The 20,309-nt window shown below is 48.3% G+C and overlaps 1 protein-coding gene across 1 annotated transcript in view; it reads left to right on the top strand.

Annotated features, from left to right (window-relative positions):
* Window positions 1-20,309, top strand: part of LOC146805567 (cohesin subunit SA-2-like) — a 627,511-nt gene that overhangs the window by 392,505 nt on the left and 214,697 nt on the right. The window contains exon 21 of the mRNA XM_085622843.1: window positions 14,317-14,404. Coding sequence (XP_085478969.1) covers window positions 14,317-14,404 — 88 coding nt within the window. The remainder of the gene's footprint in view (window positions 1-14,316; window positions 14,405-20,309) is intronic.

Below are 20,309 nucleotides of genomic sequence, written 5' to 3'. Positions count from 1 at the left end.
GGGGAGTACCTTCGCGCCGAGCCTGGCAGGGCTATACATGGCCTCGTTCGAGAACAGCCACATCTTTCCCGACACGAACCCATACAAGCAAAACATCATCATATGGAAACGATACATAGATGATATTTTGATCTTCTGGAAGGGCACCAGAACATCGTGCGATACCTTCCTGGAATGGGTCAATGGACTGAACCCACACCTTCATTTCACGGGAACTGTAAGTGACACCACCATCCCCTTTTTGGACCTCCGGATCATCCTCGAGGACGGCACCCTAAGGACCACACTTCACAAAAAACCGACTGACCGCAATAGTCTGCTTGATTTTAACAGTCACCACCCCAAAGCCCTTCGGGAGAACCTCCCGTACGGACAATTCTTGCGTATACGACGGAACTGCTCAACCAGTCAGGACTATGAGAAGGAAGCCAACCACCTTGAGCAAAACCTCCTGGACAGACACTACCCCAAGAGAGTAGTAAGATACGCAAGAAAAAGAGCCCGAAACAATCACAGGGACGCATTATTGGAACACAGAACAAAGACACCCAGCGAGTCCATCACATGCGTCACCACTTTTACACCCCAGTCCAACAAAATCAAACAGATCATAAAACGGAACTGGAAAATTCTGAACACCGACACACTGAACCTAGAATTACCACGCTTCGCTTTCAAAAGAACAGCGAACCTACGTGACAGACTGGTCAACACACGGCCGCTGCAACGTAGACAGGATCAACCCAACAACACACTGTGGAACTCAACCCCTGTGTCAGGCCACTACCCGTGTGGAAATTGCCACGCTTGCTCCACGACCACGCACAGTAAGCAACTCTTTCTGGGCAACTTCACATGGGAACAACGAGGTCACACTAATTGCAACACCAAAAATTGCGTCTACCTCATTACATGCCCGTGTGGCCTAAGGTATGTCGGCATGACCTCACGTTCCATTAAAGTCCGCATCAGCGAACACAAGAGTACCATCCGTCGTGGACGAACTGCCACGAAGCTCACTAACCACTTCATTGACCAAGGGCATACCAGCGAACAACTTACATGGACCATACTAGAGTCACGACCCTCCTGGAATGCTCAAGCCCTACTACGCCAGGAGCAACGCTGGGTGTTCCGCCTCCGTACCAACACGCAGGGACTTAATGACGAGATACCATGGGTAGAACTGTAACACACATTGGCCATACCCTGACCCCGGTGGATACTCCTCACCACTTATGAGAGAGTAATAGAATACATAGGGGCGCGCTATACTTGGCTGCGTACAGGCATATGGCATGGTTTTCCCTTCTCCAGCACCTTCGCTTGCCCCTGTTCTAAGTTTGTACAGGATAGGGAACCCGTGTTCGCCTCATTGTTCACTACGGGACACACCGTGTCCAAGATACACACATCTGTCCCCCTTTTTATTCTTGGCTGCACCAGGGACACACCGGGGACCCACAGTACACATCACGGGACATACCAAGTCCGGGCTACCCGTGTATACCACCCTCTCCAGTCCTGTCTGTACCTGGGGTAAAGCGTGGGCTCATGAGCTCCTTAGGACAACTCACCATTCTCGAGCAGGACACCATGGGGTGTCTATAGTGCACACGCATCTGGCGTTGTTTCGCTTCTACACTCCACGCATGCGCACGACCATGGACACACTCACTCACGCATGCGCACAACCATGGACACACTCACCTACGCATGCGCGACACACGGCACACGCCTCCGGCCCTCCCACAGGAAATGGTTCACTCCCTTTCCCCGACGCCTTAAAATGAAGCCTGCAAGCAACGGACACTATCTCCAGGCAGCCGATGGCAGTGGGTAGGTGCTGACTGAGCCGGCCTCCGACGCAACCGTGAGTACATACACGCAGGATCCTACAGGGACTATCTTATATACGAAGTCCACCTCCATGCAGGAGTCACTCCCTTATGCTCTCTACGCTCTGTTTTGACCCACCAGCAAATAGGGCGCTGGCAGCCTCGGCGGATCCTATGCAGCCCCGTACAGATACACGAGGGTAAGGATGGGATAACCTTGTTAGTCACTATAGAAGTTTGTTAGAAGTTTCATGTTTTTAAATATCCTCACGACCCTGTATATAGACACTGCCTTCTTAAATGACTCTCTTTTTAAGCGCCCGCTCTCTGTCCGGACTAACTAATCCGGCCAAGCCCCTTCCTCATCCAGTCCAGTGGGCTCGATGTTTACGAGCAACATGATGTGTGTATTTTACGTGTCTGGTTCATCTGTTTTTCATCCATCTGTTCTGCTCACTGCACATAAACCTTCCACATCCGGGTCCCCCGCAACTAGTTGAGTGGGTCCGTTTTTCTTGGCATTGTGGTGTACGCTATTCGCTACACTGGTATGTTCGCTACATTAAGTTGATGGTGTCTAGGCCCTGACCTCGATTACTCATTTTTGTTGACATGGTCACCGGGGTGACCACACTATCACCATGTGAATGGTTTGCAGGGGCACATCCAGATCTTGCTGTGCTTTCTCGTAATAACTGTGTCCAGCTTGTACCAGTTCTATCCTAACTATTCATGTGTGTATTGTCACCCCTCCCCCCCCTTCCCCCCCCCCCCCTTTTTTCCATTCCCTTTCTCTCGAAACCTTTCCTCCCCACCTCCCCTTTCCCGTTTTCTTTTTTTCCCCTACAGGTTACACTAGTTTGGTACGTTCTTCTTGTTACTGCTGACCAGGTCACTGTACCCCGCAGTCCCGTACCTTTTTTAACTTTTTCCTTAGACGTGAGTTACCCTTCCAATCTCTGGCACTCACCGTCTTCACCGTGCACTACTTTTCACTTGTCTACGGTCCTGAAGAAACGCCACTGACCCGTCTGGGCATCCAAGGCGTGAAACATGTCGACCTTTTAATTATAGTCACACCAGCACCTTGAGCTGATTAGTGACCCCGTGACCTTTTGGTCTTTTTAGTCTGCCAGAGGGTCCATACTATTAAATATCCACCTTTTTGGACACCCCTAGGCATTTTTAAACCCACACACTTTGCACGCATCTTACCACTAACCTCTCGGATCCATCTCACCGCTTCTTTCTTTTTTTGCCCACACACCCGCATTCACCTTACGGCTTTTCTCTTTAAAAGACCTCCGATAGAGAGACCCTTCGGGGGACCGTCGGGCATTGCAGCGCCGGCCCGACGAGGAGCAACAACTAGCCCAATGATGAAGCAAGACATCCTTCGGGGTGTGTGAGGGCTCACGAGAGGCTTCATAGAGTCCTCCCCTTCAGGAGTGGATCCTTGAGACTGGGGAAATTCTCTTAGCCTCTTTTCATCCTACCTCTACTCCCCTCTCCTCTTCTTTCTTTCCCCCCCCCTTGTTCCCTCTCCCAATCTTCACACTCTTCCCACCTTTTTCTCCTCTGTTGAGCAGGTGAACGATATTTTCAGTTTCGCCGCCAACAGGGAACAATGTCCTCATTGATTTAACTGTTACGAGTGGAGCACGGACATTGGACCATAACGAGCTCCTGGTCCCCCCCTCTCTTTTTTTGACTGCATATTACAGGAGTTACACAAAAATAATTGGACCCAAGTTATTATTGATACAGAGGGGTCCCTGACGCAAAAAATAGAAATTAATAATGGCTTAAGACAGGGGTGTGTGCTGGCCCCATTGCTATTTTCTGTATTTTTCGCCAACCTCCCCAAGACACTGGACTTTTGTATGCAGACGACCTGGTAATTTTTGACCAGACGGAAATGGGTTTACAGAGGAAGTTGGATATATTCAGGGATTATTGTAGCCATAAACAGCTAACTGTAAATATGGATAAAACGAAAGTGGTGTGCTTTGGTAAAAATGATAATAAATTCAGTTGGCATCTGGGAACCACTAAATTGGAAACAGTTACATAGAATAAATACTTAGGAATTTGGTTTGAAAGGTTCCTGAACGGACATACCTATCTGGAGGCCCTAAAAGCGAAGGCCCTCGCTTTGGTCACCGGGTCTATTATTTTTATTCTATTTTATGTTTGAGGTTTGTAGAGCGTGAACTTGACCCGTTAGGGTATCAGAGCACTTTACATGAATCAGCAGTAGAATGCAAAAGACTTGGAGGGGGGGCTGGATACATAAGGGAAAAAAAGGACAAATAAGTACATTTACATTTACATTTTACGAGAAACGAAGGTCCCAAGGTCCATGGTGGGATGCCCGCGGTGCCGGGTGGATAGTGTCTGGGTACTCCAGGGGATGCATTTGACAGAAGTAGAGCAAGGTCTCTAGGTGAATAGAAGTCAACATTTAGGGAGGAATTTGCCCGTTAGGAAGGTTTTGGCATCCTTTTTGAAGCAAGCCGGAGAAGGGATTCTTCTAATGGTGGGTGGGAGTGAGTTCCATTTTCTTGGTGCGGCCCCAGAGAAGGCCCGATTGTAAGTTTTCTTTTTCCGAAAACGTGCAGGTTGGAGCAAGAGGTCTCTGGTGGACCGGGAGTTTCTGGTTCCTCCGGATATCACGAGTTTCTGGGCAAGATATGCAGGGGAGTTTGAGTATAAGGCCTTGTGCGTGATACATGCCAATTTGAGTTGGATTCTGGCCTGTAGAGGAAGCCAATTCAGAGCTTTCAGATGTGGTGAAATGTGGTCGAACTTCCTTGAGCCTGTTAGTAGCCTGGCAGCCACGTTGAGACAGGCTTTTAAAGGTGCCAGGGAGATCTTGGGTAAACCCGAGAGGGTAGAGCAGCCATATTCCTGTCTAGAGATGACTAGTGCCTGGACTGCCATTTTTAGGTCGGGAGTATCAAGGAAGGGTTTCAGTTTCCTTAGATAGCTCATGTGGAATCTGGCTGATTTGGCCATCGAGTTGATGTGGTCCCGCATGTTCAAGTTGCAGTCCAGGGTTATTCCAAGGGATTTGGCCGATGGTCGGAGGGCAGTTTAAGGCTGTGATGGCCTTAATCCATACCTGAGTCTCAGGGTTGGTTTTGGGTGGGGAAATTAGAAGAAATTCTGTTTTGCGTTGAGTTTGAGTTGATTGGAGGAGAGCCATTGGACAGTCAATTTCAAGGCTTCATTCAGGGAAAGAATCCCCTTGAGAGAGGAGATCTTGATGTAGATCTGGGTGTCGTCAGTGTATATGTGGCATGAGATATTCGCGGTGTGTAGTCCTTCGGCAAGTGGTTCGAGGTAAAGGTTGAAGAGGGTGGAGGACAGGGTTGATCCTTGGGGGACTCCAACCGTGACCGTAGAGGGAGGAGACAGGTTATCGTTAATTAGGAATCTCTGTGACCGGCTGTGGAGGAAGGACCTAAACCATTCAAGAACAGAGCCATACATTCCCATACTAAGTTTAAGGCGTTCGAGTAGTTTTTCATGGTTGACCGTGTCGAAGGCCGAGGATAGATCTAGGAGGATTTGGAGACAGGTTTTGCCTTGGTCAAGGGCTTAGATGGCAACATCCACGATGTGGAGAATGGTGGTTTCCGTGCTGTGCCCAGGCCTGAAACCGAATTGGAAGTCATCTAGTAGGTGGAAGTTGGTGATGTGTTGGCTCAGCTGCTGTTGCACACACTTCTCCCGAACTTTGGAGTGGGATGTTAGAAATAGGTCTAAAGTTGTCAGGGGAGGCAGGATCCAGCGACGTTTTTTTTTTTTAAATGGGGAGGACTTGGCCGGCTTTCAGAGAGTCGGGTATGGATCCCTGAAGAAGGGAGGCATTAATTATTGCAGTCCAGCTAGGAATGATGGATTGAGCAGAGGCAGCTAGGCAGTTAGAGGGAAGTGGGTCATTAAAGTGGTTGTTCGGGTTTAATACGGAAAAGATTTTCGAGACGAAGTGTTCGTCATAGATTTTGAAGTCGGTTCAGTGCGCTTGGTTTTTGGGTGAAGCCTGTGGACGCAGCACGGAGGGAGGAGGCAGATCTGGAAGGGGTTGAGAGTAAGTAGCGGATCTAAGTTAGTTTCCTAAGGCTGTGATTTTGTCAGAGAAAGAGGAGGAGAATTCCTCAGATGATATTAGTGACTTGGGGGTTTCTTTCGATGTTTTGGCCAGTTTGTTTGATTGGTGTTTGACCAATTCAAAGAGTTTGTGGGGTCTGTTCTTGGTGTTCCCCAGTTCAGATCTGAAGAATTCTTTTTTTGAGTTGAGGATGTTCCTGTTGTAGGCATTTCTGGCCTGGCGGAGAAGTTTTAAATGTGCGGCTGAGGGGTGCTGTCTCCAGATTCTTTCTGACTGCCGGAGGGATTTCCTCTCGCTGTTGAGGAACCCATTGAACCAGGGGTTTCTGTCTTTGATTTGGGTTCTTTTTAGTTTTAACAGGGCAAGGTCTTCAAGAATGTTAGTTATAGTCGCAGAGTAATGATCATTGAGGTCACTGACCGTTGTGATATGGGGGGGAGGTCAGACTTGCAGCGAGCTGCCAGTTCCCTGGGATCAAGATTCTTGGTGTCTCTAACCCAGCATTTAGGAATCACCTGTTGCGGTGCCCTTGTCTTGTGGGTGCCAGGTAATAGCAAAGTGATAGCGTGGTGGTCAGACCAGTCACATGGGTCTAATGCGATAAGCTTGACTGTTGATTCCTTAGCGATGATCCAGTCTAGAGTGGCGCCTTTCGAGTGTGTAGGGAGTGAGCAGACTTGGGTTAGGGCTTGGTCTGCCAGGAAATCTTTGATGGCGTTGACATGAGGATCCTTGGGGTCGTTCCAGTTCAGGTTGAAATCACCAAGGAAACTGTCTATGGAGTTGGAGGAAACCTTGGCTGTGATGATTTCCATGAGGTGGTCAGTAAAGGCGTCATTCGTGCCTGGGGGGTGGTAAAGGATGTGCAGATTGCACAGTTGAGTCGTGTTGCTGCATATGGAAAGTACGAGGTATTCACAGGAGTCTGTGGTATCTGACAGGAGTTCCGTGACAAGGAGGTTAGAGCGGTAAATGCAGGCAATGCCTCCCCCTTTTTTAGGTCTCGCCTGAGCCAGCGAATGCGCTGCTCTGGCGAGACATTTAGTAACTGGATTTTAAAAGTGCTACCCACAGGCTTTTGCCGGCCACCAGCTTGCTGTTACGCGCACAATCACGCGCGACAAGCACAGCTGCCATCTGGCTTTCTGTAATGGCTCATTAAGCCTTACAGCACGCGCGTGAATCCCCTCTCCTACCCCCTCCTTTCTCCCACTCCATCCTCGTCAGCTTCTCTTATTACAAGCTTCCCGCGTCACGCGGCAAATGCTTGTTTTTATTTCCCGTGCTTTCCCCTCTGCCTCCGTCCGATCACTTTCACTTTCGCAGCTTGGTTTTCTTTTGCTTTCAGCACTCAGCCTCTCTCCCTTGTTTTATTAATCTTCGTGATAAATAATGTTTCACCGCCACTGACCGGCACGTCAGCCCTGCTGCGCTTCAACTCCCTCCCCCTCCCTCACCACAGAGCACGTCTTTTATTTAACTTTCGGCCCGGACGCGCTTCAACTCCCTCCCCCTCCCTCACCACAGAGCACGTCTTTTATTTATCTTTCAGCCTGGCTGCGCTTCAACTCCCTCCCCCTCCCTCACCACAGAGCGCGTCTTTTATTTAACTTTCAGCCCATGCCACAGTGAGGAGCTGCAGAATACCGATGGACAGACCTTACTATTGGCTCGGTGTATTTGTGCTGCCAAGAATCACCTGCACATTGACATTACTAAGGAAAAGTCCTGCTTGTTGTCTAGGTCCCACAGATCATACCGTCAGTTAATTTCCGATCCGTAAGACTGGTGTTTTTTTATGTCATGTTTACTTTAGGATAGCCCACGCCATTTTTAATATGATTCTAAGCGTGAATGGACCTCTCAGCCACATCAATAAAACTGGGAAGTTTTTCATAAAATTGTTTTTTTTAAAGTCAGCACGCACCGCTTCTTGAATACCGCGCTTCATGTTAACAATGCTTCTTTATTTTGTAGCAGTTTGTCGAAGCGCCACGCCTCCCTCAGAGTGCACACCGCCCCTGCAGCAGTACTCCGTCTCACTTCTTCGTTCCCCGCTTCTGCGCTTCATGTTTTGGACAGCAGGATGCTAACAATGCATGTTTATTTTAGCAAACCGCACTAAAATAAGCAAGCATTGATAGCGCTGTGCTGTCTAAAACATGAAGTGCGGTATTCTCCAACACCGCGCTTCACGTTTTGTTCCCTGACACTCGCTTCATGTTTTGGACACTGGGGTGCTAACAATGCTTGTTTAGCCTAGTCCTCCTCACTGCTTTCAATGTCTAGGTAGGGACAACATTAGTGAAGGTAAAATAATACATTTATGTTGTTTATGTTTTTTTAGTGTTTCCACGTCGGCAACTGCACAACCTCCATAGAAAGGTGGAGCTGTCTCTTTTGATAAAAATTAAATCACCATTCGAATTGACAGTTTAAGTTGCATGACTAGAGTTTCGATGGTAGCACTTAATTTGCCAGAGTTTGGTTGCTGTTTAAATTAACACAAATTGCTGCATTATCTTGCCAGGTTTTTCTAAACGCTCCCGTCTTCAACAGTTACATCTATTTAAGATAGTGTGCACAGTAGAGTACCCCGTCTCCCAAACCATAAAAAGGTCGTTTATTACTTACAAAAATAATAAATGTAAAGGGGCTTGGTTTGAGGTTCTTACAAAATCCTTCAGTAAACGTTTGAATCTTCCAGCACCTCGGGCTCCAGACCAGAGACCACACTGACAGAGTGCCCCGTCTACCAACCCATAAGAAATGCCATATTTTACAAACAAAAACAACACAGGTTGTATTCGAGGTTCTTAGCAAAGCCTTCAGTCAAGGCTTGAATCCTTCACCACCTCAGGTTCCAGTCCAGATCAGAGACAAACGCAGTAAGCGCCGGGGCTATTTTCTTCCATCATGGATCCTCCTAGAGGATAAAATGGCGAAGCATGAGGTCAAAAGTAAACTTTCACCCAAAGCCGCGGCCCAAAGAAACAATTCCAGCTCTTAAAAGGAATATCGCTGTTGCTCAACAAAAGAAAGGTTCTGAAAAGAGACCGGAGATGGAACGCCCACCCCCGGTTTCTTACCAGATTTTCTCTGGTCCCGTTACTGCCCCGAGGCTCACCTATCACAGATACACCTGTGCCGGGGGCTGACGGGTGCATACATGCGCTGCCCAAAAGTACATCATAAAGGTGTAGGTGACGCCTCACAGCTCATGACATCAGGGACCAAAAAAACATCACCAGGGATGACGGCCCGTCAACAGATATAAACAAGCATTGGCATAGCCAATAGGTCTCGCCTTTGGGACCTTTTAAGTTTTTAGTCATGCAACACTTGATGTTATTGCTCCAAGGATATTGTGCTGCATAACTAAATACCTATAAGGTCCCAAAAGCGAGACCTATTGGCAATGCTAATGCTTGTTTGCTAGATTGCCTATCCAGCCTTGCAATGTTGTAGTTGGGAGGGACTAGGAGGTCCAGGCATGGAGATGAGGATTCGTTGAGCCACGATTCGGTCAGGATGGCTAAGTCAAGGTTTTGGCTCAGTATGAGATATGCGATATCGGCAGCATGCTTAACTGCTGCGCGGCAGTTAATTAAGAGGCCAGACAAAGGGTGTCGTAGAGAGTGTCGTGCGATGGGGCGGACAGGAGTACTGGCGCTAGGTTGCTATCAACCACACTTCTGTTGTGGAGGGTAGCTGATCTGTTGGAGTTGATTGCGACCATGTGGATGGCATGTTCGACATTCACGTCTAGTGGACTAGGAGTTATTGGGGCAGAGTTGTAGGAAAGGAGGATGGCTAGAATTTCCTCTTCAGTAAGGGCTAGCGGACTTGGGGTGACAAGGGTAGAGTTGTAGGAGAGGAGAAGAGCTAGAATTTCCTTCTCCGAGATGTGGCATGGTTGCTTGCGAGGGTAAATGTGTCTCAAGGATAGCGGTATTCGGTGATTGGGGGGCTCTGTGATAGGGAGGGGGGTGGGGCTCCACGGAGGCTTGAGATTAGAGAAGGAGAGTTCAATGAGGTGAAGGAGGTTCTTTAGATCCAGAATGGAGTTATGGATGCTCTGCGTTAATTTGGCTGCTCTGTAGTGCAGAGTTTTGATATCCATATAAGAGGGAGGCGCTTGAAGGCAGGGGGACTGTGGTTTGGTAGCGGTTCTATTGGCATGCGTTGGTGGTAGGGTAGAGGGGCTGGGTCGACTTGTGTCGTAGGCCAATGGAAGAGTTTCAGACTCAAAGTCAGAGGGAGGAGTTGACAGGTAGGAGACCAAAGGTCTGGGAACGATTCTATTTGTAAGCCCAGGTGGTGTGATAGAGGGGTTAGGTTGATCTGAGTTGTGAGCCCTTAGAGAGGTGGTTTGTGTGTGGCTGGGCACGCCAGTCGGGGGTCGTCGGGGAAGATGTTTGTTACACTGCAGGTGTCATGCACATGGTTTTTGAGGAGGGTAAAAAGGTCCGCAAATTTATTGAGGTTTTTGGTTGTAGCTTGGATCAAGACGATGCTGTTTTTGTAAAGGGTGATGGTGAGGTCACCTCGCAAGATTGCGGAGGGCGCTATTGTGAGCTTGGTCCCGTACGGTATGTCTTTGGTTCCGTGTACTTTGAGGAGGAGCGCAATGGTTTTGCGCCATGAGGATGTTCTTCTGGAGTAGAAAATAAGGTAATTTATGACTGTTCCCTTGTCAGCGCTGTATCGTTGATCAGAGATCAAGGTCTCAGGGTGAGATTTCAGGGTGGAGTGCTTGAGAGATTTTGCAGAGGTTTTGGAGAGGTTGGGAGGGTACAAAAGAGTATAATAATCTTCCTCAGTAGCGGTCAGGCCAGGTAATGCCATGCTGGCTAGGGTGGGGCAGTATAGGATCGAAAATGGGTCACTAAACAGCAGGAAGGGTGATTCTCCCCCTCACAGTACGTTGGGGAACTATGGAATCGGAGTTGGTCATTTAAAAGCTGAAAGGGTGAGTCTCCCTCTCCGGAACATTGTCGAGTTCAAGGGCTGCAGCGGAGTCCGAGAGGCCGGGCCAGCCTCAGCGCATCAGGCCCAGGGCAATGCCAGGATAGGCTGGGACCCCAATAAAAGTCGGCGCATACCGTACCCAATGGGAGTGCCGAGGCCACGCTCAGGGCAGCTCAGCAAGGCACCAGAGGATCCCTCCGGAGTACATCTCCTCAATCACCAGAGTGGAACAACTCGGGAACACAGCAACGTTTCTACTGCCTAAGCAATGAAGGTGTCTCCGCTGTTCCTGGTACTATCAAGATGGTCATCAAATTGGCAAAGTAAACAAGTCTAGTAGAGTACCTGCATGCCACAGTTTCCAGCTGTAGCACATATGGAGCCAGAGGTTTGAGCCCACCCCTAAGCACACAATAGTCGTACCCGGGGGGCCCCTCCGGAGGACACAAAACCAGCTGACTCGGGAATGGTCGGGCAATGGGCAGGGGGAAGAGACTCACCGGGTACAGGAAGGTCGTATTCCATGCCAGCCGCTGCACTCCAGGCAAGTCCCGGCCAACGCAGGACACCGGGAGAGGCTGTATGTGGCGTCATGATCGAGGGACCTTTGCTGGCATCAGGAGGCCTCAGGACACTCAGGGCAGACCGGCGCACCGGGTTGGAATAGGCCCACAGTACACAACCGGCCTCCGGGCAGGTCAGGGCGTAGCAAGGAGGAGAAACCACAAAATGGCGACAGAGCCCAGCTGGCCGATAAGACAGCGCCACCCCGCTGGTCATAGATCGAGACGTCAATCCTCCAGGAACGGAGGGGGAAGGACTTGCCGTCCGAGTGCAGGCCTCCAGGCAGGTTCTCCGGGCCGGGCGCTGCAGCGAGAAAGGCCTCGGGTCACTTAAGGCAGGCCGGCAGGCACCGGGTCGGATGGTCTCACCGCAGGCAGCTGGCCTCAAGGTAGGTCAGAAGGCTGCAAGGAGGAAAAGCCACAAAATGGCTGTGGTGCCCAAATGGCCGCTGAAACAACGCCACCCCGCTGGTCTCACAGCGGGACATCGATCCTCTGGGAGCGGAGGGGGAAGGACATGCCGGCCGAGTGCGGGCCTGCAGGTGGGTCCTCAGGGCCGAGAATGGTCGTCAGCCAGGCGGGACTCGTCACCGGCCACGTCGGCAAGCAACGGGAGATTCACCACAACGGCGCCGGCATCAGAGGACTTCGCTCTGGTTAACAGGCATGCACAAGATCAGGGGAGCCCAACCAGCGGACGATTGCATCGACGGCTCGTAGCGGTAGATATGCACCCTCTTGCAGCAGGTTGGTTTTGGAGCGAGGGACCAGCCCTGCCGGATTTCAGACAGCGAGGGTACGGACCAGTGTAGCAGCGGCAGTCGATCTAGCAGGTGAGTTGCATGTCGAAATCTACCTCCGAGGTATTTCCCAGAGGGGGTTAGCAGTCGGGTCCTTGGGCAGGAGGGTTGGAGGCCAGTATGAGCAATTTTAACGTGGATAAACTACCCAATGGTAATCCCCAAACCGGGAGCTCTTCGGGAGGCTCCTACTCTGCGGCCATCTTAGCCATCAGGGTCTATGGGGAGAAGTCACATAGACCAGTTCTGAAAGCTTTTGTGGCCATGATGCTGATGCAACTTCAATATAGAGCTGAATTACTCTGCGTCAGTGGTAAAAATGGGTGGGATCCTGTGGAGGGGAAATGTATGAAGACCTTAATGTCCCTGCCAGGCTTCTCCATGGTGCAAGCCATCAGACTAGAGTCTGACCTCATGGATTATACTGGCACAATTTTGGAAAATACTGGGTCAGGGAGAGAAACAGAAAATCTTCCATTGGTGTAAAAATGAGATCCAGTATAGTGAACTAAAATAGGCCAAGGGGGTCAGAAAAAAACTGACATCTGTTTGTAGGGAGATGAGCCTCTGTCATGAAACTCTGCAAGTTGAAGTCGCTAAGGGGGGAGTTGAGATCTATAGGAAGAGAACTGTCCTGGGAAAGGGACTGGCGTATCTGGAAGGGAAAAAATCAGTTGAACTTATGCTAAATTCATGGCAGAAGGGAGCCTGGTTCCCTCACCTTGAAATCTTACCAAATCGTTGGCTGAGGTGTGAAGTATTAAGAGCTAGAATTGGCGGTAATCCTTACTATGCAAATGGGAAAATAAAAGCAGAAATGAGCCAATGTGATGGTAACTGCACATGTGAGTTACACACAAAATGTGATACACAGCACATATTAGTGGATTGCTTAAAGGTGCTGCCTTTGCGGAAAATGGTTTTACGTCCCCTTTTTTAAAAATCTTTAATAGTAAACGGAATACAGGCTGTAGAGTCGGAAAGTTTATGACTGCTGTTAAAGAGCTATGCATGCATGAATTAAATGAATAAGGTGTTCTTGTGAAACATTTTTAGCAGTTACTATATGATATGAAATGTAATCTATATATTTGGAAATATATATGTAATTGGTTATACTTTGGTGTTAAATCAGAAATTCTAGAGGGGCTAACCTTATACATTAAAGTGAAAATGCATTTAGTATACAAAGTGATTGGTGAGGAAGTTACGAATGATTAGGCTAGAGTACCGCACTTTTAAAATTAGAATCTGTAGAAATGTTATAATTATTGGAGTATGAAGGGGTATCTAATATTATGGTCTTTTACATATTTCAACTGAATGGCTGGTGTATGATTTTTTGATGCCGGAACTTTAAATATTGTAATAATTACTATTTAATGTTTAGATCGGATGACTATATGTGTTTTATGATGTTTAAAGACCATTGGTCTAAATAAACATTCTTTTTGACTTGACTTGACTTTGACACTCCTTTATAAACTAAGATAAGGCCTAAGATACGGCCTTTGCCAATTTATTAAAAACCGCTATGTTCAGTAATCACCTGTACTTATAAACACCAATCCTCATCCCACTTACTGATATCCACCCTTTCTCCTCACATATCCTGCTTCGGTTTTTTTCTAGTACAGTTTAACACTTTTTTGTAATTCATTTGTTTGTAGATTTGTCACTTTACCTCCCTTCTATTCTATTCCCATATTGGCTCTTTGAAATTTCGATCCTATTGATTTGCATTTGTAAAGCACGGTTATGCCAATTTAGATAAGAGTTTTACTATATAGAAATTCATAGATAAGGCCATTATGTTTCAATATGTTTCCCCCACAGACACAGAATGAGTATAACAATTTAATACACCCTGGCCTAAATGTATTAAATAATAATATTAAAATGCATATATCCATATTTCTTTGACAAGAAATTAATTCCATGGAATGGAAATGTATTTTTCCAGCAGTCTCTCTCTTTATTTTATCTACTAACAGGTCTTTTTATGAATGCAATATTTTCTTTCACAGCTGCCACAATCTCACAAGCCTAAATGTGTACAGCAGGACTTCAAGACTACTGAGTTTTGAAATGGAGCACGATATTCTGTCTCCTCAGGTGAAATGCTGATTTTTTTTTGTATTGTGGAAAAATGCTTCTTGTGAATTGTAGTGTCAAACAACTTATATTTTGATAACACATAAACAACTTTGCATTAAAGAATTTTGCATGGCAGGTAACCCCTTAGATGTCTCTGTAATAGAGCATCATTGATTAGCCTGCTAAAATGCTAGAAACTAATTCAACAGATATTCAGAGTTGTCCTATTTTAACCTAAAACCTTGTCTGTATGTTGCATATATAATAAATATGACTGGATACTTTTTCCTGATAGTAGTTTCCTGCCATTCTCGATACTTACCACACCACTTTTTCTCTTAATATTAACTTTTTCATTTAAATTGTTATCAGGTTTAAATAAAGAGGTTCCTGTCCCTCTCTTTTTCAGGCTCTGTTTGAAATCACAGCAGTGCTGTCCTCACAACCTATGCCATACGCCCTGATTAATATTGGTGCTTTTTTGTGGTGGCTGATTTTATTGTTATATTGCCGTGAATTATCATCCAACACCAATAATGGTATTCTATCTTTTTATTGCTCAGTTCATTTATCATTTTCTGCCTCAGTGGCTGCAAAGTGTGTTTGTGTTCATCACCTTTACCAAGAAGTCACAGCTGTGTGTTATTTGGGATATTACTAGAAAAGTAGTAAGTAATACGCACACAACAATACAGTGGTATAACCAAACTCCAGACATCAGTGGTACAACCAGACCCCTCTCAGGAATCAGGCGTTCGGTCTAAATAACTATACAAAATCATATGTTCAAGGCATGTGTGATTGTGGATAGACATGCTGTGCATATCCCTGCCATCTAGTGTTGGATATGGATGTGTGCAAGTTGTTTTTGTTAAAAGTATTCTTCTCGAGTCATGAGAATCGGATCCATTGCTAGATTGCTTTCTCTCTGCTGTCAGGTTCGTAAGTCTGTTATAAAGCTCCGGATCGCTGCCATTGGGGTGATCTCTTCAGGCTTTTTCGGTTTCTCTCCCTTCCGGCTCTACTGTTTTCTATTGTGCTTCGTCGGGACAGTTTGATTGGGATGACTTTGACGTCCCCAGAAGGGCCTGGTCCTTCAGGGCCTTCCTGTTTCCTTTCTCAACAACAAATATGTCTTGCCTGTGATGGAATGGACACTGTTTTGCTATTGTCCTCGGTGTTGTGCCAAATACGCCTGGGCCAGTTTCCACCAGGCCTGCAACCTCTACCTCTCTCCCGAGCATGACAAAGCCTCCTGCAAAGACTGCCGCTACTGCCACTCAAAGAAAACAATTTGAAATTCATCAGGCTCAAACGCCTCAAAACATCGCAAAGAAGTGGCAACAACAACCTGAACCTCTTCGCCACCCAGAAGCTCAAGGGTGGACCCCAACTGAAACCATTCACCACCATGGAGGCCGTCTCTCCAGAAGCCAGCTTGGGTTTTGACTTGGAGATCGAAGTCTTGCCGCCCACCTAGCAGGCGGTGAGTATGAACCTTCCTTCCCCTCACCCTTCGACACCGCTTGGACTTGGAGCAGCCCATGCCCAGGGGCCAGGCGTCTAGCCTCAAGCCCATTGACAGGCTTTAGGTCCACCACTGTGACCTGGCCAAGGTTGGTACCAAACACACGCTTTGGACCCCTAGCCGGGGCTCGGCGCCAAAGAAGATCTTGAAGCCGACTCATTCTGCCCTGACCGTCACCACCTTGGCGCTGACTGCTGCACCTAAACGTCCTTCGTAGCTGAAACCTGCATCGTCAAAGCCTCTCTGTGCTGATGACCCCCGCACCCGCATCAAAATCCTCAGCATTGGAGACTGACTTCTTCCACCGGCTCCATCTAACCTGTGTCCCAGAGGATGCAGGGCAAACTTGACACCCGTCAGTGCCACATCCTCATTCATCCCCACACTGGATACATTCTCGCCCAGCCACCAGTTTCAACCAGAGATTGATCCAAGCTGAAGCTCAGCTTCGAGGAAGCACTTGATCTACTGCCACCACCCAAGAGCAGGAAAAGACACAACAAAGCCTCTAGCCCTCTGCCATTGCCTCACCCACCTACATCCTCCCCCTCATGCTTCTACCACACCATCACCCACCCTTTGCCTGTTAAATCTCCTTTCCTTCTCTCCATAAGAGTCACCACACTTTGGGTTTGGGGGACATATTCGGGGGACCCAGGGACTCTTGTGACATGCATCAACAGTATGATTCCCGGGAACCTTTATGAAGTGGAAACAGACCCTGATCTGTATCCCGCATGTCCCTCCACACCAGATGACACTACCTTCTACCATGAGGTCCTCAACAAAGCAACCTCTTTTCATAGTGGAGATGCACAAGTATGCCATAGACGAGAATTTCCTGTTGGAGACTCTGTCATCCTCTGAGTGCTCCATGCAGTACTTGCCAATACTGAAGGGGATACTTAAATTGGCTTCAGATATTTTCAAACAACCAGTTAAAGCCCAGGAAGTCACCCAGAAATATAAGACCTCCTTCTCAGACCCGGTCTAGATCAAGGGTCAATCCCCCCCCCCCCCCCCCCCACCATTTCGTTGGTGATCCACACTGCCCGAAAAAGTGCACAGGGCACTGGCCGTGCATCCCCTCCGGAGAAAGAAAGTCAATGAATTGACGCAACTGGCAAATGCATCACTGTGCAATCCGCCAACCAATGGCACAGTGCTAATTCCATTGGTTTGCTTTCCTGGTATTCCAGGGGTCAATGGGATGAAATGGAGGAACTTCTCCAACATCTCCTAGATGAGTACCATAAAAGGGGCCATAAGGTAGTCTCAGAAGACAAACTGATCTCCAGCACCACCATTAGATATGTCCTTGATACTGACTCTGCCGCTCATGGCATCAGTTCTAGTGTGCTCATTCACAGACACGCCTGGCTCTCTGTCTCTAGCTTCAAGCCGGATGTTCAACAGCATCTCTTCAACCTGCCCTTTGACGGAGAGCACCTCTTCGGACTTCAGGTTGATGAGATGCTGGAAATGATCAAGATGGACACGGAGACCGCCAAGGCTATGGGCACCCTCCAAAAGCCTTCCCCCTCATGGGTCCTTTCAGCAGTCTGCCTACTGAGGTGGCTCCAAGGCCACGTCCCCACTGGCTTCCACCTCCTTCTAGTGCCAGCAGTCTCAGCAACCCTCCACAAGTGGTTATTTTCGAGGCAACAGCTTCAAAGGTAGAGGCAAAGGAGGTTCCCCCAAGGGAACTGACCCTGCCAAGCGGTGACCTGCCCCTCCTTCCCCGATCACACAACACCTGTCGGGGGTCCACTCAAAGTGTTTTACACCTCTTTGCAACAGATCACCCCAGTCCAATGGTTATTAGACATCATCATGCTTGGTTACTGTTTGGAGCTCACTTCCACTCCTCCTAACATCCCACCCTGCAGACACGTCCTCTGCCCGCAACACCAACGCCTACCTCGTGTAAAGGTAGAAGCTGTCATCCTCATGGGCTCCTTAGAACCAGGGCCATCACACCTACAGGGTACAGGAGTGTATTTCCTCAATTTTCTCACTCCCAGGAAGGACGGGCCCCTCAGGCCTATCCTAGACCCTGGGCCCCTCAACGAATACATTCTATAGGATGTCATTCCACTAATGCGACAAAATGACTTCATGGATGCCCACGACCTCAAAGATGCCTACATCCACATCCCAATTCATCTCACGCACGGTCGCTACCTCCGGTTTGTGGTAAGTGGGAAACATGATCAATTCAAGGTGCTGCAGTTTGGTGTCACCACCGCTCCCAGAGTGTTTACAATGTGTTTAGCAGTAGTAGCCATGCACCTGCGGCACCAGGGCATCCATGTGTACCCTTACCTGGACAGTTGGCTGATCAAGAACGCAACTCAGAAGCAGTGTCTTGCACACACTGATGCCACTATAAACCTTTTACACGACCTAGGGTTTATCATCAACGCCACCAAGTCCCACCTCCAACCCTATAAGATTTAACGTTATCTAGGGGTGATCCTCAACTCAGCGTTGGGCAAGGCCTATCCCAGTTCTGCAAGGGTGCAGTCCTTCCAAATGTTGCTTCCTCTTTTTCAGCCAGATCAATTTGTCACAGGCAAGACAGTCATGCTCCTCCTTGGCATGATTGCCATAGTCCCCCACTCCAGGATACACATGCGCCCATTGCAAGAATTCTTAGCACAACAATGGTCTTAAGTGGAGGATCACTAAGAAGATCTAGTGTTGATGGGGAGCCGCATTCATCGCTCTCTGCAGTGGTGGAACACCAACAACCTGTTGCACGGGTGATCCTTTCTCGACTCTATTCAGCACATCACCATTACAGCAGATGCTTTCCTCATGGGGTTGCGGGCGCAATTGCAGGACCTCACTGCCCAAGGTTATTTAAAACTCCTCATCAGGGTCACCACATCAATTACCTAGAGCTTGTGGCTGTCCACCTAGCGTTGAAAGCCTTCCATTGCCACATTGTGGGCAAGGCAGTCCTTATTCGGACAGACAACTGGACCACCAGATACTATTTACAGAAAAAAGACTGCACTCACCCTCCCCAACTGTCAGCATTAGCTCAGGGGTTTTGGTGGTGGTCACGCAACCCCAGAGTCCAACAGCTGGCTTTCCGTGTGTGGACAGCAACTTTGCAGACCTCCTTAGTAGGATGCAGCAACAAGTCCATGAGTGGGAACTCCACCCACAAGTCATCCTTCTGTACTTCAGTCGATGGGGGTTTCCCGACGTACACCTCTTCGCCACTGCAGAATATGCATAATGCCCAAACTTCACCTCGAAGTACCCACACCCACAGTCCATAGGCAACGCACTATGAATGAACTGGTCAGGGATATTTGGCTATTTTTTTCTGCCTCTCCCACTTATTCTGTTCGTGATTCAGAAGCTTTGGCAGACCTCCCTCACCCTAATCCTGGTGGCTCCCACCTGCGGCAGACAGCTTTGGTTGACCACACTTCTTGAATTCCAGGTGGTTCCGCACGAGAGGCTCCCCAACAGGCAGGACCTACTCACGTGGAACCATGGAGAAAGGATTCTCAACCTTGGGATGTGGCTCCTGAGGTCTTAGTTGGGAATTTAAACCTTCCTCCAGAATGCATGAAAATTTTAATGGAAGCACGTAAGCCCCCTACGCTGCAAAATGGAAACGATTTGTCCACTACTGCCTCTGATGCTACATAGAGCCTTTGAAAGGTAGTGTCCAGGACATTGTCTGCTACCTTCCACACTTGCAGACATGTGGTCTAGACTATACCTCCATTTGCCTCCACTTAGCCGCAGTGGCTGCCTTTCTTCTGAATAGAGAGAACATACCCCTCTTCAGCTTCTGTGTGATCACAACCTTTATGGAAGGCCTGAAAAGGGACATTCCTCCATGGGTTCCTCCAGGCCCTGTATGGAATTTGTTATTGTAGGTCGATTTGTATGGCACAGCTTATCACCCGTGAGGGTATCCAGGCACTGGAGCAGAAGCGTAGGTCAGACAGAGCTCCTAGCTGAACAGCCAGGTCTTCAGTTTTTTACAGAAGTTGAGAAGCGAAGGAGCTGTCCTGATATGTTGAGGAAGTTCATTTCAGGTCTTGGTGGCGATGAAGGAGGAGGAGCACCCTTCTTACTTGCTTCTGCAGATGTGTGGGACCCGTGCGAGGATGAGAGAGGTTGAGTGTAGCTATCTGAATGGATGGTAGAGTTGAAGTTTGCCATTGAGGTATGCTGGTCCGGTGTTGTGGAGGGCTTTGTAGGCATGGACAAGCAGTTTGAATTTGCAACGTTTCTGAATGGGTAGCCAGTGTAGTTCAGTGAGTTAGGGAGTGTTGTGAGCGCTCCTAGGGACATCTAGGATGAGTCCTGCGGCAGTGTTTTAGATGGCCTGGAGTCTTTGCGTGAGCTGGTCGGAGATGCCGA

This window comes from Triturus cristatus, chromosome 8, assembly GCF_964204655.1.
Source record: "Triturus cristatus chromosome 8, aTriCri1.1, whole genome shotgun sequence".
NCBI classification, from domain to species: domain Eukaryota; kingdom Metazoa; phylum Chordata; class Amphibia; order Caudata; family Salamandridae; genus Triturus; species Triturus cristatus.
This window is presented reverse-complemented; position numbering and strand designations above follow the sequence as displayed.